The sequence below is a fragment of the Xenopus tropicalis genome, chromosome 1 (genome assembly GCF_000004195.4).
Source record: "Xenopus tropicalis strain Nigerian chromosome 1, UCB_Xtro_10.0, whole genome shotgun sequence".
Lineage (NCBI taxonomy): Eukaryota > Metazoa > Chordata > Amphibia > Anura > Pipidae > Xenopus > Xenopus tropicalis.
Window position 1 is genome coordinate 25715611 of NC_030677.2, and position 22062 is coordinate 25737672.

The following is a 22062-nucleotide window of genomic DNA, read 5'->3' on the forward strand; positions in this document are numbered from 1 at the left end:
CATTTCTTAGTAGCTGAATGCACAGAAATGTCCTAATGTCCTATCTCTACATATTGATAATGGGTGAGTGCAGAGGATTTTTTGTGGTTGTTTATATGTATTTTGTGGTCACAGCCTCATTGCCCCCCGCCTAATGGTTTACAATTTAGTGGTTGAGCACAACTTTCCCCTTTTCTTGTGTTATTGTTTATACAGGAGCAGTGGCCAGCTCCATGTTGTAGCCCCCACTATTCCCAGCTACAGTCAGGTGATCCCAATGGAGCCAATAAAAGGGCAACCATATGGGAGTTTTAGCCTTATAAGCAAGCATGTTGCAGGTAAAACTTAGTCCCTTTGCTCAGTACTAATCTTAAATTACTTATATAGGTCAGTCAGTGTAGGACTGGCCAGAAGGGATGACTTTGACGTAGTTGGCCAGCTTGAAGTATATTGCAATGTACGGACAAACAATCCCTCTTTTTGGGGTGGGGAGGGAAGGCATTTCTTAGTAGCTGAATGCACAGAAATGTCCTAATGTCCTATTTCTACATATTGATAATGGGTGAGTGCAGAGGATTTTTTGCGGTTGTTTATACAGATATATTTCCTTTAAGCTTTTTTTTTTTAATTTTTTAATTTTAATAACTAAATCTGCAGTGAATAGAAGATCTGTGACCACTCTGTCATTATGATCGGTTATAATTTTTTTTTTCATGAGAGTGTTCATTTAAAGGAACAGTAACACCAAAAAAAAGACAGAATTTTAACGTAATTAAGATATAAAGTATTGTTGCCCTAACCTGGTAAAAAAATGCTACTATAGTTTATATAATGTGTCTCCCTTCCAGAATAATTTCTGCAAGATAAACAATACTCACAAATCAAAGTAACTTGCCTTCCATGAAACCAATGAATACCGACAGCTAATGATACATGGCAGCGAATGTTACTATGGCAGAAGTGTTTATCTATGGATCGTCTCATTCCGTCACAAACTGGTTAGCCCCCAGGAGATACTTACTAGTCCTAAACGGCTTCTGTGACATTCCAGGGCTACACCTGAAGCTGCTGTAACCCTAACTACAGAATACACGCGGCTGGAAGCGCATTACAGGTGACAATGTGAATAATCTCTGCGGCTAAAGGTTATACAAACAGGGTGACAATCCTATTTGTAGTGTAGCAGGAGATGTCACATCACCGTGGCAACAACCCCACACTGCTATATGTGCCTGTGATAGGATGTGGCTGCACGTGGGTGCTAGCTGGGGGCACCCTCACCTCCACATTTATGAATGAGACAAAGGTTATGCAGACTCACACCCAGGTTAAAGAGTTAACTCTATCACTGCATTGGCAGGAAGGGTCAGAACTATATTCATAGAAAATGTACTTCAGAGTTGGCCATACATTTACTTTCTTGGGCACCATCAGAAATTTTAGAATGTCTACTACTACATTAGCAGGGTCCTCCCTGGGGCCCCAATTATATTCTGCCATTAACCGGGTGTGTGAAAGGTTAGGCCCCAATCAAGAACAAGATGCCCCATCGCACACACACAGTCTCTCCCCAATTATGCTAAAACTCCACCCTAACTCTGCCCGATCCCCACAAGCCTTGGCCCTGTCACAACTGACAAATCACATCTTTCCATCTCGGGGGTCCCCCTCTGCCTGGAGTCCCATAACTGTAGTACTCCATGTACCCCCTGATGGGAGGCTCTGTGTGCAACCAATCCAGCATCAGTCATCCACTCTGGGGCCTGGACCAAACTGAAATGGACAAATCAGGAAACCTCATCAGCAGATGAATGGCCCTTTCTGTTTATGGCCACCTTAGGGCATGCCAACTTTTTCCATATGTGGGATGATTACCCAATATATCTTATTTATGGGTCAAATTACACCATACAAAGATGTCTTCGGAGCTTATGGGCAAACAGAAGGACAAAATTCAGGAGCCCTGTGTGTTGCCTGCCAGAACTATGATATGATCCAACTGATTTACAGAGCCAACTTGTATATATCCTACTGCCCATTAAGCCTTGCTGTTACAGGTTAATGCTTTGGGGCTGATTATCCTACCATGCCCCATTTGGGAAATGATAATGGAACATAAAGAAGTCAGTTGAGCAGGTTAGGGGGCTTAAAATAATTGTGGAGGGCACAGGTACAGATTAACCATTAGACTTACCTAGGCTATAGCCTACGGGCCCATTTAGCTTTTTTTAGTAAATTATTATTTCTCAGCTCTACTTTAACAAATCGGTGCCAAACCCAACACAGCATAGAGAGCGGAGAGCTTGGGTTCTCCCAGTGAGGTGCATCCGACAGACCTGGGCAGCACAAATAATAAAAAGTAAAAGAGATTTGGAAGAGCAGAGCTGCAAAATGATAATTTAACAAAGCTAGATGGGCCCCCCTGATCCCATGGGCCCCCCTGATCTGTGTCAACACAGATACTGCCTGTACAAAGTGTAGCCTACTTGCCCCTCATATCATTAATCCACCACTTGGAGGGCAAGAGGATCATAGCTGATAGTTGCATGCTGCAGACTGTAGTCCTTTCTATGCAGCCCTGCAATATCAATCTAAATTAACTTCTCGTTAGCCAGTTGGAATGTGAATAATTGTAGGCTCTCACTGAGAACTCTAACTCCCAGCATCCTTCAATTTATAAGCAATGGTTAAAGCATCTGCTACCCGATTATCCAATGCAAACAAACAGTAAAGGCTCTAGCAGCAATCAGATTAGATTAACCTGCAGCCATGGGTACAGTAGATAGTACTGATAGTAATGTATAGAGTTTATGTGTTTGTATTAAACTTCATCTTCCCACATCCCCAGACAGGCCGGAGGGCCCCAGCTGGCACAGACACGGACGTACCTTGTTAGAGAGCCGGGGTAAGAGGAGGCAGAAGCAGAGGAAGGCTGCAGCAGCCGCACCGAGCACAATGCCCACAAGCACCGCTGCGCCCAGCAGGCCCGGCACCACTTGCACCGACTCCACCGAGAAGCGCAGCGCAATGTCGCTCAGGCAGCCCGGGGAGGGGGGAGCGCTGGCCATGGCTGGGGGCTTGGGGAAGAGGCTACCGGGCTACTCTCTTCATCCCATCGGCCTCTCTGAGCAGCCACAGCCTGGGCTCCGGGTACATCGCAGCATTCACTTTAATCCCACAGGAACAGAAGAGTTTGCAGGGGAGAAACTCACTACAACTCCCATGAGTCCCAGCTGCGGGGCCGTGAGCCGGAGAGGGATCGGGTTACTCTCTCCGTGTGCGCCAATCAGAGCTGGGATCTCACAGCGGGGGAGGGGGCTGCACATTCCTAAAACTTTTCTCCCCCCCCTTATTGTGCAGACTTTTACTTCTTCCTTTCCTGGAAGTGCAACTTTTTTATAGTCAGCACAATGCCCTGAGTTCCGTGCCACCTCCCCACTGTGCCACCATCATCCCCCCCTGTGCCATCATCCTACCCCTTGTGCCACCATCCTACCCCTTGTGCCACCATCCTACCCCCCCCCCCCCCTGTGCCAGCTGCTGGGGGCAACCGCCTAATCATGTGTGCCATACGGGGGCAAGGCTGTGCCAAAGAGCCTGACATGGAGCAGCAGCTGATGCCAGTGTAACAAGCTGGTATGGCCGGAGCATGAGCCGCAGTGCCAGGGGCAGTTCTGAGATGGAACTTCTCGTTTCCTCCCTTGGGATACAATGTAACAGCTTCTTTGTTTCCGCCACTCTGGTTTGGCTTTTGCGCCTGATCTCTAGAGCAGACGCAACCGGAGCAGTTAGCGCCCAGCCTATCAGCGAGCAGCTACTGAATGTGAATGTGGCCCCTGGTGCCAGCCTTTATGTTGGCTGTGGGTCTGTGCCATTTCCATCAGGAGGAGGAGTATGGGGCATTGGTGCCACAGGGGACTTACAGGATGCTGAGCCACTTCAGGTAGGTACCAAAGTGTTTGTATGGCAATGTTTATAGTTATGAGGAGGCAAGATTTTCAGCAGTGCAGTACAGCACACTGGCAGGTTGGAATTCAGTACAGGGCCAGGGTGAGGGTAGTGGGGGCCCATGGGAATGCTGAAAGGCTAGAGCACCTATATAAGAGGGAGGGGATGAATACATCTGGGATGACCAATATAGGGGTGCCCAAACTTGTAACCCAGACTGAAGCCTTGAGGAGCCTCTATCCACCACTGTGTTCAGTCAGATTGCCTCCTCCTTTAGATCTGCCCCCATTCTTATTCTCAAGCCCTTGTTTGTTACATAATTGTACAACAAAACTGTTTGTTATAAAGGATCTGCTTAACTTGCTGGTGCTATATACTAATATAATGACGATTCTCAGAACAGAATGGTCAGCAGCTAATTACTCTAGTTGGATAGCATGTTGGCGCCGGGCCCCCCCCAGCAAAATAATAATTTCTGAGGCGTACAGCTACTGTGACCCAGCGCCCCACCCACCAACTGCTCCCCCTGTCAATGTCCTCTGCTCCCCATCTGAAGGTAACAGAGTGGCTGGGGGAACTTTTTAAAATGTCCTAACTGTTAAGAAAGTGGCCCCTCTGTGACTGTGGGGTCTATTTCCTCTATAATTACACCACTGTATCTACTGTATGCAGTGGTGCAACTAGGAGCTACTACTGGGCCCCACACCAGGGCCCCTTAATTTTGGGAATAAGTCATATTTGTCAGGAATATATATTTAAACTGCTAGTTAGTGCCCCACTGGGCCCCCATCAGCTGTAGGGTCCTGGTTCCTGTATACTTACACCCATGAAAACAAACTGTTACTGTTGTGTCCCAGGCAGATACTTTCATGAGCGAAATTGCAGCTGAGGCCCATGTGCCTTGCTCCATAGAGGCCCATATGTCACACTTCCTTCTGATTTAATAATCATTGGATTCTTGTCCCATTTGGTTCAGGCTGTAAGATCCTATTTGTGTTTGGAGACTGTATGGGTTAAGCAATAAAGGCTGCAACGTTAGAACCAGGTCTAGTTACCCATAGTAACCAATGGGTCAGATGTTATCTTTCTGAGAGTGGATCATTAAATGCTGCCTGAGGATTGGTGGTTGTGGGTTACTAGACCACTGCGAAACTACCCCCACCGTAAGACCTACCTTTCAGTTTGGCGTTTAAGAAATAAATGCAGGAAACGCTTCCTTGGCTGCAATAACTATCGCTTAATTAATTTATGAATAGCCAGACTGCTCCCATTTTTATATCATGTTCGTTTGAATGCCGCATACATAATTTCATGTTTTTAATATTAATTTTGTGCCATAATATATTGGGAAATTAGTTTTCTGTCTTGGAGGAAATGAATTCAGTGCTGAGATTTACTATCGTACCAGTAAAGTGACCTGTTCCTGGACGGGATAAATTATTCTATTTTTTTTTTTTTTCATTTTTAAATCAGCATAATAATAGAATGGTGAGTTCATAAATGATGCAGAAAGTTGTGACAGGGGAGAGTTGTTGGTCAGACAGTGGTACTGGAGGCAGCGAGGTGCTGGGAGAGAAGGTGGGGAGGGGAAGTTCTGCAGACACATGGCGATACTGTGGGAGAGAAGTTAATAGGAAGACACGGATGAGAGTGGTTGTACCTATTGGGGACAGATGGAAAGAAACACACTTGAGCTAATAGCATATGGGGCAATTTAAGAGCCACTTGTTTTGTTCAGACCAAAAAACATGGTGCCAAAGCCCCCCAAATCTCTCACATTTACTTGCATTGTAATTGCCTGAAAATGCTTGCTAGGCTGAAGTCCTGCAGCAGGTTGGGACCTGCAAAAATGCTGGTAACTTCTTGAGTTGTGGGTATGAATGCACATCTGCAGCTTGGCTTATGGGTCTCAGAGTAGACTCCTCCACCTCACTTGCCAATGTCCCCCACCATTGGATGATTCTATCCCTGGGTTTTAGTTACATAGTTAAGTTGGGTTGAAAAAAACCCAAAGTCTATCTATACACTCACATACATAAACTATATATATACAAACATCAATACTAACTGTAGATATTAGTATCACAATAGCCTTGGATATTCTGATTGATCAAGAACTCATCCAGGCCCCTCTTATAGGCATTAACAGAGTCTGCCATTACCCCATCACTAGGAAGGGCATTCCATAACCTCACTGCCCTCACCGTGAGGAACCCCCTATGCTGCTTCAACTGATGACAGAGCCCCTGGTTATTGGTTAAGTGACTTCCAGCTTTTGGTGACTGGCTGTAGGGCTTCAGGTTGCAGAAAAGCAGTTGCAGCCACTAATGCTAATGGCACATGAGTTATTTTGATCACCATAATGGTTTCAGGAAATCTATCAAGGAAGTTATAAATACCTTCCCCTTGGCAATGCTCCCTTCTGCATTTCCTACTGACCCATGGCTGATAGAAGAGCTGTCTGCCTGACAGAACCACCTTCTGACATTATATAAAAGGTAAAGACCTGCATACTGAGGAAAGGGTCAAACCACCATGATATTCCCTGAGAATATTCCTTCAAACTGTACTGTAAATGAATGTTCCTTACCCACGTTTATTGAAAGGCCAGTGCCATTATATTTGTTGGTTGTTTTTTTCCCCTGACCACAACCACAAAGGCTGTGGAAGGAAACAAACGGGTAAACTGTAGGAACATAGCCGCACACCCAGGCTCCTACGGAATAACAGTCTGGTGCACAGTCCAGGGGGACCAATATGCTGGCCAGGTTGCCAAGGGGGCATCTGGCTGGCTTGGCCAGCGTCTTGCCTCCTTGCTGGGCCCCTTTGCCACCCCGCCTGTCTGTCCGTCACCCTGCTGTAATCCAGGGGCAAGCAGCACGAGAGCAGAAAAAAGGCAGAAGAAAAAATGTTTGTGGCATTCTGCTTGTGCAAGTGTGGTTAAGGGAATGCTTTAGTCTGCAGTGATCTTACTGGCACGCTTAATTTGCTTCTGTGGTCTTACTGGCATGTCTAGTTTTAATGTGCTTTTTGTCCATTTTCTGCAATGATCCTACTAGCATGTTTGGGGTTAAAGTGGTTGAAATACATTTCAGCAGTAATCTAACTGGCAGGTTTAATTATTCCTAATTCAAGGTAATATTTTATTAATATGTGAATTATTTGTTTAAGGGGAAATTGCCTTCCCATAATTCAGAGCTTTCTGGATAACAGGTTTCCAGATATGGGATTCCATGCCAGCATTCTGTGTCAGGAAAAGTTGAATTCAATGGTATAAAAAAATCTGGATTATTTGACCCTCTGAATATTTTTCATTGTCCTTAGGGTGCCAACCGCACACAGCTGAAGCCTCAAGAAGCAGCTAAAGTGGTTACATCAGGTAAGTGAAACACATATTTTCAAGTGTTTGCCCAGATTCATTCATTCATTTTTGCATTTGCAACATGCCACATTTCAGGAAAATTGTAGCAAAGTGATTTGCCACCTCCTGTGGCCATGTGTTTTGTACATATCACACCTAGGGGGAGCCCTTTGCCATCAAAGAGTCCTTTATAAAAGGTAGCGCCTCAGGGTTCCATTTGGCCTGTCAGATTATAGTGTGATAACAAGTGTGTTAATTGGCCGAATGTAAAACTGGCCACCCACTGGGATCCAACAGTTTGTGCACTGGGGTCATTTGCTGACCTTGTGTGTGTGGCTCCTGTTTTACCATAGAGAAACACACTGGAACACCCCCTCTTGCTCATGCTGGGGGCCCAAAGCCGAGGTGCAGTTTTCAATATACGTTTGCAAAATAGGCCATCTTTCTAAGAAATATTTAAGGAGAACCAAAAAGGATTTTTCTGAAGGACCCATTATTACACCATCGCTCTGCCCAAACCAGCCTCTTCCAGGTCAGAGTTGTGCTGCCTGCTGGGAAAGAACATGGTGCCTTGCAGGGTCCTGAGCAATGGACATTTTTAAAGGTGTAGTTTAACTTTTATTTTCCTTTTACTTTTTATTTTTTGTGGTTTTTCAGTTATTTAGCTTTTAGCTCAGCAGCTATCCAATTTGGTATTTCAGCAGATTGCTAGGGTCGTATTTACCCTTGAAACAAGGCAATAGTGTGAATATGAGATTGGAAGATAAAAAGGAGAGGCCCTGAATAGAAAGATAAGTCATATAAAGTAATAGCAGCAATAAAATTGTAGCCTCACACAGTGATATTTTTTTGGCTGCCAGGGTCAGCGACCCTCTTTTAAAAGAGGCTGAAAAGAATGGCAAACAATTCAAAACATAAATCATGAAGCCCAATTACAAAGTTGCTAGGAATAGGCCATTCAATAACATATATTGCACAGACTTTGCCTTAGTGCCACCTGATGTTAAGCCCAGAATTACTCTACTTGGGATGATTATACCAGACTATACAGTTGCCAGCACTAACAGAGATCAGGGTATAGTGGAATGTATTACATAATTGAATTATACATTGTTGCTTATGTTACAGTAACACTGTTAGTATCTGTACAACCAGCTATGTGGGATCCTAGAGACTGGCTTTGTTTATCAGGGTGTGGGTTGGGGCAGGACGCATGGGCCGGGGCAGGACACGGGAACTGACCTGTATTAGCGGCAGGAATTCACACACCGACTTTCACTCCATTGTCAAAGCTGTAATTATTGACTTTTGAAGGATTAAAGGACACGTCTGCTGCCTTTTAGGCTTGCGCTATTCTTCTGCCCCTTTCTGTTTTGAACAGCTGAAAATAAGGCACCATAGGAACAGAGGGAAACAGGCGTGAGTGCCCGCGAGTGCAAGCTCTTTGTTAAGGGTAATTGCAGGGTCGGCATGATGTTTGCTCTATGGCTAAAAAGAGAAGGAATATAAAGACAGGCTTTCTGGTGCTGGAGATAATAATCATTGTGTGCACTCGTCAGAGACTGAATGGTTTGCGCTTATACAGCAGCTCAAATGGCTCTGGGGTTGCAGGGTTGGACAGAATTACTGTTCTTTCTCTGATCGGAAGTTAGTTTGTAATACATTTCTAGATTATTATTATTATCCTCTATTGTATATGGCACCAACATATTCCACAGCACTTAATAGAGTTACTGCCCTATTGGTGCTTATAATCTAAGGTCCCTGTCCCATTCACACACACACTATGGTCAGTTTTATTAGGAGCCAATCAACCTGCCTGTATGTTTTTGGAGTGTGGGGGGGGGGGGGGAAACAGAAATGCCCAGAAGAAACCAACACAGACACTGGGAGAACATACAAACTCCATGAAGATTTGATTTGGAATTAAATCTAGGACCAGTGCCCCATCTGTAGGTGGTGTTGCCCCATGATGAATGCCCAGTACCAGCTGCCCACCCCCTCTCCTGTCTAATGGGTGTCAAGAGTCTGTGCTACAGAGGGCACCACTATATAGAAAATGTGGCCTTGTCTAGGAACATATAGAACCGTGAGGCTAGTGTTGATTTGGCCTCAGTTCTCACCTGTGTGTTGGCATTGGCCAACTATAGGGCTGGTTTAAGGTACACATTTGTCCAGGGCATTAGTGTGGCCCCTGGGTGGTGACAGGGCCAAGCTGTATAAAAATACAAAGGCATGTTATATTATAGGGATGCATCAAATCCAGGATTCGATTTGGTATTCAGCCAGGATTCAGTTTTTTTTGTCAGGATTCGGCCAAATCCACGGTCCTGGCCAAACCAAGTTCAAATCCTAAAAATCACAGGACTTTTTGTCATGCTACTGCAGGAGTGGAAAAACTGGATACGGTCCCTATTATATTGTGTAAGAAATGTTAGATATCTTTAATATAAAAAGCAGAGATGGGCAACCTGCGGCATTCAAGGTATCCTGTAAGTGTCCGAGAACTGCTGGGAGTTGTAGTTTAGGGTCACTGACCCTAGCAACCAAATGACAGCTCAACCCTGAGGCTTCAACTTTATCAATATATATATTTCAAAAAAGTATTTATCTACTGTACAGTGCTGCGTACATAATTAGTTATTTATAAATAAACATATACATATATACATGCATGCATTTTTTTTTAAATTGCTTTGGATTTTTGCTCCGGGCCTCTACTATTCCTACACCATTCTAACTGCTGTATGATTGCTAGGGTAATAAAACCCTAGCAATTGGATAGCCATCAAAATTCCAAGCCCGGCTGCTTCACAGCAAAACTGCAAAGCATGCTTGATGGTGGGGTTCCGATTGGGGTTTTTTTTTTCAGTTATTTCGGCGTGTTTAAATATATTGATTTTTGTTCTAGATGCATGCAACTTCCAACAATCAAACATGAAGTCTACTCGACATGATGGAGGTTCTTTTGTGAGCTCAGGAGCTGCAGGAGGTGCTTGGAGCCATTCTTTATTTTCATTTCTGCCATCTTGGGCAAGAAGGAGTCTCTACAGAAGGGCATTGCTGCCGGACCAACCGCAGGTGTGTAATATGGCAGATCACATGGGCTTGTGATTGGCTCTACGCATGGGCCCATGGGTGCCCATATGGTAGATACAGTCCAATTTGAGGTACTCATTGACCGGCGTATATGGCTAATGTTCAATCAGAAATGGTAGAGATGTAATGGGCTCATTGATTGCAGTTAGCCAAGGTCCACAATATTTGATTTTTCTGCCAACCTGTCTAACTAGTCTGTGTTTGAATTCTGAGAAACGCTTTGCAGCCTAGCAAGTAATCTGCCATTTTTATGATAATATGGGACACTGTTTAGCCGGAAGTGGGGACTATAGTTGGGCCTAATGTGGTAAAGGAGGCAGTATGGCAGACAACTTACTTTTGGGCAGGGCCCTCTTCACCAGTTCTCATTTAAGCAATTATTGGTTGCTTTGTTTTTAAATCTGTAGGTTCAATGTATACACTCATGTATTTGTACAGCACTGCAGAATATGCTTTATAAATACATGTTAAAAATAATAAATCTGTAGATAAATGCAGAATTTCATAGATTTCCAATTATTTGAACCTAAAGTGGCAGTAAAGCACAATTTATAGCATATAAGTACAATATTACCCAGTGTAAGGTTATTAATTCCGTTCTATCAGTTTGCTTCCCCTACATTCCATCTTACGCTATCTCACTGTCCGCGGCGCGCAGTATACAATATATTTTTAGCTTCCTCGGAACTTGGCGCGATGCAGATAACAGGCTTTAGGCTCTCAATCAAAGCAGCAATGTGTGAATTCAGCTAGGGGCAATGTATCACAACTAATCAAGTTAAACTTTAATAACAAAGAACACGGAGCGAAGAAATGGCAGAAATGAGAATCATTTCAGTGCGGCCCTGTATTTGTGTATCCGAGGGAACATTTGATGCATGTTACTGATGAAGGCAATCATCTCCCATATTAAAGTGCAGAGAAAATCATTTATTTTACTGTGATGATCCAAATAAAAAATGAATAATTTTTTTTTTTTTTTTTTACCTGACTCAAGATATGGTTCCCTAGGGATCCCGTTTCAGGGACACAGTATAGCCAGTAGTAATGAATTAACCGTATGACACAAGAAATATATGTTTTCGCCTCATAGGGGAACCCAGTTGCCTGTTCTTTCCCTGGATGGCCTGGTGGGCTCAGTTGCTTCTAGACATCCTTCTAGAAAGTGCTAGTTGGTTTTAACGAATTTCCCTTTATTTTGCCACAGATGTCCTTGTGGTCACTGGGGGTATAAAGGGCCTGACGGGGGTCTTTACTGATGTACAGTAAAGATGGTAGTTACTGGGCCATACAGACTATAGAGTTACTGTGTCCCACAACAACAATAATTTTAGGGCCTCTTCTACTTTGAAAATAACATTTTCAGTAACATATATTGAAGCTGCTTAGCATTCTGTTCCCTACTGTTCCCCCTATAACTTTTGGGCCCCCAGCAGTCGTATGCTCTGTTCCTTTATAGTTATATCAGTGCTTTTAGTCCCTGAAAGTCTCAAATACACCTCAAAGCCCTCATGTTCCAAGATGAACTGTTGTGTGAAGATCCAAATAATTAAACCCTGTGATACACCTTTCTCCATCTTTGCAAATAATGGGCCCTAAAATTAATTTTCTTTGATTGATTTTTTTTTTTTACGGTATCCACACTGGGAAAATGGGCCATGGACTGAGACTAAGGCTTTGTCAGTGTCTTTTATATCAAAATAAAATAAAATAATGCATATTCTTGTCTCGGCACATCATTTGTGTTCTTGTCAGAATAAAAAAATCAATATCTAATTTTCTATCTCTGTGCTTCTTGGGCTGTTGCGTTCCTTTGCTGATAATGTTAATATCTGTGTTGTGAAGCATGGCCTAGTTGCAGTGTCTACGGTTTGTCTGGTGTTTAATAAGCTTTCTCCCCCTTTATTTTCCCTTAAAAACAGATGCAGATGTAAGTATTGTATCATGTAATATTTGCTTTGTTTTTGTGCGTGCCATGCCCAGATAGCCTACTTATATTCCTATTCTCTTCTGCACCCAGCACCTCTCTCTTATTCTATGAAACATAAGCCCAACCAAGGGCCAAGGATCATGGCTTGACTGACCAATTAGAACTGACCTGCTCTGTTTTAAATGGCAAGCAGACCTATCACTCTTAAGGGCAGATTTATCAAAACACGAGTTCGAATCCCGAACGGGAAAAATTCGGATTGGAAACGAAAATTTCTGAAGATCGCAAATATCACGAAAATGCTTACGAAAAAGTCGTATTAGTCACGATAATATCGTATGGGCGATCCGAAAGTCACAAAATTTTTGTACCAAACGATCGTAAACAGTGGCAAAACCGATATTTTTTTTTGTGCTAAAAATACAAAAAAGTTACGCAAGGCACGAAAAAGTCGCAGAAAATACGATTGGACCAATCGAACAAACATTCGGAGCGTTCGTGGATAAGTAAATGTGCCCCTTAGTATGTTATGTCTTAATATAAACTGCCATCTCGGGTACCTGCCAGCAGAGTAATCTTATCCTGGCCACTTGCCCGAGTCTCTTGGGTTCATTTAATATCAGTGGACTCCTTAGTGCAATAACCCAGCAGAAATTAGCTATGCACCATGACAGTAGGCAGCTCAATGAAAGGAAACATTTGATTGGTTGCTATAGACTATTGCTCTAAAGTCTATGATCCCAGGAGATCAATGAATTATTCTACAAGAACCCTTTGATGGTACCCACCTTTTAAACATACTTACTGGATCCCTATCAGGTAGGTGGCTGTAAGTGTAATGAAACTATTATTTATATGAAATTAGGATAGTAAGACAAGGTTATTATGCACAATGACATTAACGTCACCTATATAATGCATATGGTTTTTATTTTAATAGAGACAAGACATCTCGCTATTTGATCGAAGTGGCGCAATATTTCAGAAATGTGCAACTGTGAGTATTGAGTATTTCTGGGCTTATGTCTTTAATTGCTTAATAAAAATATTAATTCTGGGGTACAGCTGCAAGCATAAACAGGGTATTGTTGATATACTCTCTGCAACTTAGATTGTAAGCTCTACGGGGCAGGGACCTCCTTCCTACCGTGTCTCATACCACTCCTTGTGTATTTATACTTATTTATTGTATTTATTATAACACTTGTCCTCCCTGTGTGTAATTTTGTATTCTGTAAGACTGTACAGCGCTGCATACCCTTGTGGCACTTTATAAATAAAGTTATACATACATACTGCCATATTGCTTGCCGGGCAATCAGCAGAAGAGCGCCACCTTGTAGTCACAGCTAGATTGCAATTGCTTTAGCTTTGTTTTTAAGTTAATAATAAACAGATATAACCTGTTAGGTTATTTTTTTATTTCATTGACATAATATACAACAGTATCTTAATGAATATGGTGTGGATATATTTCAGTGACAGTGATATGTACTGTAGCAGTCATGTCAAAAGCTTTTCTTATTGTGGCAGTTTTTGGCTTGTGCCTTGTGTCCTTCCTTGAGTTGCTGCTCAGAATGTGGAACTAATGAGCTGTGGAACCTCTGACATCCATATTAAGGTTTTAAGGTGATGTTTCTGAGCTGAGTTCTACTGCAGAAAAGGCAGACTTCACTATTCATTTTGCAGACTGAGAGCTTTCAATTGGCCCTGACGGCTGAGACACAGAGACTCAATACTTTCAGCACTGACATTTGCCTGTCCCTCAGCACGTGGACATAGAAACTGACGTTGGCTAGCAGGAATTGAACCATAGACTGACAAAGGTGTTTGGAGTTAAAGATAGGGTGGGAATAAAGGTGGGGAGTGTAAGGTGTAATAGAGAAGGGCTGCTTTGGAGCAGAGATAGGTGTTTCAGCCTAAAGGAAAAGTAAATCTTTAAAATAAGTTGAAGTAAAATTGATGAGAGCGCTATTCTAAGCACTATTACAATTTGCATTCTTTTTTTTTAATTTCAAGATATAAAGGGTTAAAGTACAGTTAATATAAATTCATTTTGTTACAGCAGCGCCACCTGCTGGTCACTTTCTGAACGTGAAGTAGTCGAGGACATTGTCGAGGAAGTTGTCAGGAGAATGAAAGAGGCTGATCTGATGCTCTTCTGGTTAGGAAAGATTTGAGAAAAGTTGTCTGAGGTTTATAATGTTTTTCCCAACCAGAAGAACATCAGCCCAGCCTCTTTCATTCTCCTGACAACTTCCCCAACTATGTCGGAAACAGACCATAACAAAACTCATTCCTATTAACAGTACATGTATCCCTAAATGTCTTGGATGTAAATCGCAGAAGTGCTTAGAATGGCACTCTTATCAATTTTACATTCACTTATTTTAAAGGTTTACTTATCCTTTAAACTAGAGATGGAAAAGAGAGAGGGAATTCTGCTTTCACTATGGAACAAGAAACAAATTGTGGGAAATGCATTTTCAAAGGTAGACCTGTCCCCAGCATCTTTGTAGGTGTTTAAAGGAAAAGGAAAGGTAAAAACTAAAGCTGGCCATGCACGCACTGATATCATGGCACAAAACGTAGTTTCATACGATTTTCGGACCACGTGTGGGCGATAATTTTCCCACCATGACGATCTGTTTAGTCGATTGGACTTAGAATTGGGTTAGAAAATGTAGGTCGGATAACGATAAAATTTGTGCGTGTATCTGGCGATATCCTTGGGGAACCTACAATGCATTTCCGGGACATCACTTTCATATGATTGTTGCCAACTTTCATGTTCAGATCCCCCCCCCCCCCGCGCTTTATACTACAATTTCAGTCTGAATGTTTTAAATCGTTGCATTCAAACGTACGATCGATATCGGTTCATTGGAAGAGAACTAAAATCTGAATGCGTATCTATGTAAATACAGCCATAAACACAGAACTGCTGCTCTGAGTTCTTAGTGAAAAGAAACATCTAATTTCTTTCCTTCTGTTTGGTATACATGATCTTCTGTGTCAGACTTCCTTTTCTCAGTTAAATCCTTTGCGGAATGACATGAACCTACCCAGTTTGCCCCTCTCTCCCCCTCCCTTCTGCTCTCTCCCTCTCCCCTCTCTGCTATGATCCGAGCTGAGAGTTGTTCCCTGCCTGAACATTGCTGCCTGAAAGGGAAGTCAGACCAAGCTAAAATGGCAGCTGCTATCTTAAACAGAGAGAGCTTCTAGGGCTGTTTACTTAGGTATGGTAAAGCTTTCTGCGGATTAAATATAGTGTTCTAGGTGGCACTAATGTGGCGATAAAATGCCTGAGAAGATTTCCTTCTCCATTAATCATATATCATGGTATTTGGTGTATATTACAAAATGGGGTAGATTTTGAGTGTGGGGACAAGGGATGAGCAAACTTGTTTGCTTTTTACAGTCTATTGACAAAATTTTTGCTAGAATTTCGCATTATTATTGGTTTAGTCAGGAAACAAAAATGGGAAAAAATGCTAATGGCATTATTAGAATTTCTTCCCACTTTTTGTAAATGTAAAAAAATAAATAAATAAATTCTGACATCATCCCATTAGCTCCAAAAGTTGGCAAAACGGGCCAGTATCAAGAAATGTAAAACTGCTTTGTACAGTGTTTGAGAGTTCAAGGTATCGGGGCATTGAATTGATTTTTTGGGACATACCCTTGGCACGCTCAGCCACCCCCTTACTCTGTATAATCCCCCTTATATATGACTGTATATTGCTGTACCTCCATTAACTCCGTGGGGTACTAATAGTGCCATATGGTACTTTCCTCCGTGTCTGTAGATTCCTTTGGCACTTGTTTCTTTAAATTATACATTTATTTCCCATTCTTGGGTTTTTATATGTAATTTTTATAGCCCTATTAAGTTAATAAAAAGGCAGTGTAATAAAGGCGCAAGCTATAGACTGCACACTATTACAGACTGCTTGGATCTATACCAGCTACAGCTTACATATCCATGGCTGTGGGTTCCTGGCATTTAAAAAAGCAAATGTTGATTGTGCAGACACAAGGCCGATACCTAAGGGATTTATACAAAACTGCAAGCGCTGGGGATGGAAATGGAGATGGTTTACTGGAAGATTTGATACAAGGGAGAGGTCACCTCTATAGCTGCAGGGAGAAAATATTACTTTTCATTCAGCTCTTTTGCAATAAGCCAGCCAGTTAAGGGCATTATGGGAAATGGAAATCCTTGGGGTAGATATAGCAATTATATTGAAGAATGAAATAGAGGCTCTTGTAAGTATAGTCGGTAATGTAATTGTTATCATCTGTCACAATACAGGTTTAGAGTTGCTATATTTATACGGTTTAAATACGCCTTTTTATCTATTGTACTCTCATTGTTAAAGGGGAAGCAAACCATGCCTGCTTCTATATCAACTCCTAAAATCTATACAAAGTGCCAACCAGAACCACCATCTTTCTATAATAAAACAGCTGCACATTTTGGAAGGCCTGTGCCCCATCCCTAACAAATACCCCCTTTTATTAAAGCAGCCCGGCACCATAGTATCAATGTTGTTTGTTAATGTTAAAACACATTTCCACATACCGCTGCAGCCTGTACTGTTATTACACTGATTACATTTCATAGTTAATTTGCCTGTCAGGTTCCTTGTGTCTCTAAACACCTTGTACTCATTAAGTCCTCGTTATGCAGGATCATTTGCTTCTCCGGTATATTTATAGCCCTTACATATGTGACACGGCTTTGGTCCCATTGGTTCTTTTTTCCCCCGTACTCACCCTGCTGCAGGGTTTTTCCCCCAGCATGTCTGTAATAATGGCCTGCTTCCATAACTTTAACATCATCATACTAAAGGAAAACTAAACCCCCAAGCAATGTATCCAATATATTGGATAAACAAGCTCATATTTAAAACTCTGCTTTATCTAAATTAACATTTTCATAAAAATATACTTTATTAGTAGTATGTGCCATTTGGTAATCCTCAATAGAATATTGCCATTTTAAGAACTAAGGGCCGTCCCCTGGGATCATAGGATTCACAGTGCACACAAACAAGCCAAGGCACACATACATGCTAGGCCCCATCAGCCAATGAATGGGCAGAGTTCTGCCTTTTACTCCCACACTACTTCCTGTTACAGTTAGAGCTGCATTATTTCCTGTCAGCTGATCTCTGAGGGAGCACACAGCCCATCACTAAATGGCGGCTCAAGGGAAAGGATGTAAAAGGGCAATATTTACTGATATATATATTCCAGTTTGGTGAGATTCTTTATATATAGTTTTATCTGTCTGGGGGTATCTTTTCCTTTACCTGTGCCATTAACATTAGGAAAACTAATCTTTCTTCTTTTTTATTCGCCAGGTAAATAATGGTGATGACCAGCAATCGGCCAGTATAAGCCTATTGATTGACAACACACTTGTGTCGTCCTTTCCCAACAATATGACCGGGCTTATCCTTTCCGATAATGTTACTGGCCTCCTTGTGACAGACAGCAGCTATCCCAGCGCTGGAGTTGTAAATGGAATTCAGACTTTCAGGATTCAATCACTAAAAGGTAAATAAGTGTAATCGTTGGTTTTCGTTGCATTTTATTGATATAATAGGCAACTGTGGGGATGGTATAATTGCACTAACCATAGGCCAGTCAGTTGGGTCTATAGAGAGAATAGCTGCGAGTATAGGTATTATCTGAAAGCAGTAATGATACCTGTCATCCATTCTTGTGTAATCTCCAATCAACCACAATAGGAAGCATTGTACATCAGTTCTTGTTATTTTGCTTCTGCTTATTTTTATCTGGATAAGTTTTAGCAACAAAATTCCATGGACACATATACCCTAAATGGCCAAATGTATCCAGGAACACTTGGAACACTCACTGCTGAGTTCCAAACTGGCTCTGGAAGCAATGTCAGCATAAGGATTATTCATAGGGAGTGTGTGGATTCCTATGGGTGATCATAGTTAAAACAAGTCAGGGGCAGGCTGGAGTGGTGTGAAGGTCACTGCTGTAGGCATCTGGCGCAGTGGAAACGCATCATCTTTAGTGATTAAATTCCATTTCAGCATCTGGCAGTCTGACGGAAAAGTCTGGATTTGGCAGATTCCAGGAGAACACTACCTGCCAGAATGCATAATGCCAACTGTAAAGTTTGGTGGAGTAGGAATAATGGTCTGGGGCTGTTTCCATGGTTTTGGCTAGGTCCCTAGTTCCTTTGAAATCTTAAGGCTACGAAATATGATGGCATTTTTGACAGTTGCATTCCTCCTACTTTGTGGGAATAGTTTGGGGAAGGCTCTTTTTTGTTTCAGCACAATAATGGCCCCATGCAAAACGTGAGGTACATACATGATGCTAAGATGGGAGTAGAAGAACCTGATTGGCTTGCACAAAGCCCTGATCGTAACCCAACTAGAACTGGAATGCTATCCAAGCCTGATCCTCAATATCAATTTCCAGCCTCTTACATACGAATGGAGCAAATTCAACCAATAATGTTCCAGTGTTCTTTAAAACAGGAGGCAGAGACTAAGCAGCAGTGATGGGCAGAACTATGCGGAGATGCAGGGGGCACATTTTGTACCTTTAATGAATGGGGCAACCCACTCAGGCCAATTTTGTGGTTGTAAATAACTACTAATATATTAGTAGCCTTGGTTTGGGAATGAAATGTTGGACAGGCAGGTGTTTATATACTTTTTATCATGTAGTATATCTTTCATGCTCACTCCAGGGCATAGCGAAAATTAGCAAATAAATCAGAGATGACTGTGACAAACATCATAACAGTAGTGCGGTGCTTACATTGCTGGGGAGTTTCATTCCAGCCCAGGCACAAGTGCATCCCACACCCAGTGGGGCCCTGAATCATTAGCAGCTTTAATACATGTGAAATAGGTTATCGTTTTTGGGGCCCTAAAATGGTTTTGCTGTTGGGCCCAGAACTTTCTAGTTCTGGCATGCAGTTCTATAATAATGACAGTGTTGTATTAAAATACATAACATTTCCAAAATAACATTGCTGGCACTCCATAATAATGAGCCTGTGAGCACAGTAAACAAACATTTAAGACCAATTAAAGGATTAATTAAGCAGAAAGCATGCTTGAACGGTTTCATTCTATGGAGCCGTATGCAAACTGCAGACGGGCAAAATGAAGCTTTAAATAGAACCTTAATAGTGGCAAAGTGCTTATGTGTTCATCCGCTTGATTATTTCGGAACCTTTATTACAGCTGGAGAATATTTGCTTATTAAGTACAACGCATCACTGAGCAGCGGCCTCGCCACCGACGGATTGCAGCTATCACTGCCAGCGCAGCTATCATTCCAGAACTCTTCTGCGGTGAGATCTACTTACTGTCATTGCTGCCTTATTTTTATGCAGTTATTCTGCTCATAAACTTTATATATTTATGATTTTGTGCTTACTGTGAATCCAAGCAGCCATACTGTTCTCTGCTCTCTTACTAATGAAACAGCGCCCCCTTTAGCCAGATCATGGTGAAAGATGGCTTAATGCCTACTTGATTTTTCCTCATTGTGCTCAGTATTTAACATTGTGTGCCAGCCTTTCAGTGTTCACTGGCCATGGCACTTATGAGAGGCTGTCCCTGGGCAGCTCAACTGGCACCCCCTGTACTGCACCTTATTATCATACAGGGCACAGGGTTTAGTAACTTGCTAAATTTAGACACAAAGTAAATTGGCCACAGTAACATGTGTCGACTCAAAACAATTAAGAGGAAAACGCACTAAAATAATAAGTATAAATATGAAAAACTTAAGTGTATATTAAATGCTACAATAGCGTACCAAATGTAAAGCTGAGACCCGGGTGTAAATGCCCTGGGTCTATCACTCAATCCAAAAGGTTATAAGTACATCAAAGTGCGGTAACAGCTCACCGTAGTCCAGTTGTGGTCCAGGTGCTCGAAGCCCCGAACCCGTAGCCAAGGTAAACTCCAAAATTGAAAGGGCAACGCCAAGCACACCAGACAGCAGGATATTCTTTTAAAACTCGATCTTTATTTATCCATTAAAAACAAAAACGCCTAACGCGTTTCGTACACTAATGTACTTAATCATAGGCAGAGCACAGTAACATGTGCCCACATAATAAGTTACCGCTTGTGCTTTAAAGGGGAACTTCACCCAAACACAATTTTGGCTTTTTGAAAAGTAAACAGCTTTGCAATATACATCAATAAAAAATATGCAGCCTTTTACATTTAATGTAATAATATGGTTTGGAACAGTTCCCTAAGCCCCGCCCCCTGTTCCCTGCTGATTTGGCTGACTACTTTGAAACTCAAAAAAAAAAATGTAACAGTAGTCACCTGTCCCCAGCCTGCCTTCAGCCTGCATCCTCCCAATCCCACAATTCCCTGCACATGTGATATCAATAAGGAAAGGAACAGCACAGTGCAATGCATTGTGGGTTATGTAGTTCCTGCATGCTGTCTGTAAGCTGTGGAGAAGGTGTTACAATTTGTAATATCGGTGTTTTAGTCCCTCCTCCCCTTCCAGGGGATTCAGAAAGAGAAGAACTGATTTGCAGCTGGATTTCAGCAAATAAAAATGGTATTGGCTCATAATTTTTGAAGGAACAGATTACAGTGATAGGTACTGTATATTTTGGGCTTTCCAGACTGCGCATTTTACTTTGTGACCCATTCTTTCTACAGGTCGCAGGAACCTCCTTAAGATTAATGGCGGCCTTTACAGTCACAGCCAAGGAAAATATAAAGGTAAAGATCATAAAACATTATCATTTCCTGTTTGATGGTTTGGTGCTTTGTGGCACTGCAGTGATTTATGACTGCTGAAGCTGAGCACAAGAATAAGTCCTTTACTGTTAGCGGCAGTGATTTGTTCTTATTGGTTCAGAGGGTGATCTTCAGAGAGGTGCCATGTTTGTTTTTACCCAACAAGAACCCAGACATCCATGGCAAAAATCATTATTTTGATCATATATTTGTTGTAATTAAACTTTTTTTCCCTGTTTTTATTTGCAAATACTCCAGTCTAAAAGGGTTGAGTTTTAATTATGCCATTAGCAGGTGTAGTTACCAGTGCCCACGTGCAGAGCTCATATTTGATATAAAAGATTTATTAGCGTATCTGTTCAAAGCAGCCTTGCAGGCAGACATCAGGTAGCTTCCGGCTCACCCTGCGGCGCTCGATAGGGACGCGTCCTCGGCCTTTGAAGCTGTTTACTGAGCAACGTTTTTGTTTACTATTTGATGTGACATTAAGAGAAAGCAGAAAATTAAGACATAGATGAATTGCATTAATTCAGAGTATATCTTTTTTCCATTTTTATTTTAATGATGTACATGTTTGGTTTTGTGTGGTTTTTGCATTGCTGGCTCCTTCCAGCTTTGCAGCAGGAGAAGCTGACTGGATTTCTGGGGTCACTGACCCTGGCAACCACTAAACAGACTGACAGAGAGAATTTTATTTCTGTTTGTTTGTTTTATTGCTAGGCATATTTATGATCACATATTTATATGCTATTCAGAGGCCGGCCAAGCTGGCTGGACTCCCTATGTAACCCGGCAAGCCTCCTAGCCCCTCTTCCGTGGCGGCAGCGGGGACAAGAGAGCCCAGTAGGGGTAGGCAAAAGTACCTGCTTAGTGCCCCCCATCGTTGCACCCTAGGCTAGCGTCTCCTCTGCCTTCCCCTAGTTCCAGCCTCTGTTTAAAGGTTTTCTACTATTTACCGTATATAC

At 42.2% G+C, this 22062-nt stretch overlaps 2 protein-coding genes across 3 annotated transcripts in view; one reads left to right on the forward strand and one right to left on the reverse strand.

The window, feature by feature from the left end:
* evc (EvC ciliary complex subunit 1) overlaps positions 1-3245 on the reverse strand; it is a 51842-nt gene extending 48597 nt beyond the window's left edge. Inside the window, exon 1 of one of the 2 annotated variants that reach the window (XR_001170732.3) lies at positions 2868-3245. Coding sequence is in view for 1 of the 2 variants with exons in the window: in NM_001102764.1 (NP_001096234.1) it covers positions 2868-3047 (180 nt within the window). In the remaining variant the exon portion in view is untranslated. 2 annotated transcript variants of the gene reach the window in all.
* Positions 3246-3367: 122 nt separating this feature from the next.
* The window catches only part of evc2 (Ellis van Creveld syndrome 2), an 80612-nt gene continuing 61917 nt past the window's right edge, over positions 3368-22062 (forward strand). Inside the window, exons 1-7 of the mRNA XM_031895335.1 lie at positions 3368-3922; positions 7252-7306; positions 10200-10369; positions 13258-13314; positions 17687-17882; positions 19565-19674; positions 21017-21079. Of these exons, the coding sequence (XP_031751195.1) occupies positions 3629-3922; positions 7252-7306; positions 10200-10369; positions 13258-13314; positions 17687-17882; positions 19565-19674; positions 21017-21079 (945 nt within the window). The 5' untranslated portion in view covers positions 3368-3628. The remainder of the gene's footprint in view (positions 3923-7251; positions 7307-10199; positions 10370-13257; positions 13315-17686; positions 17883-19564; positions 19675-21016; positions 21080-22062) is intronic.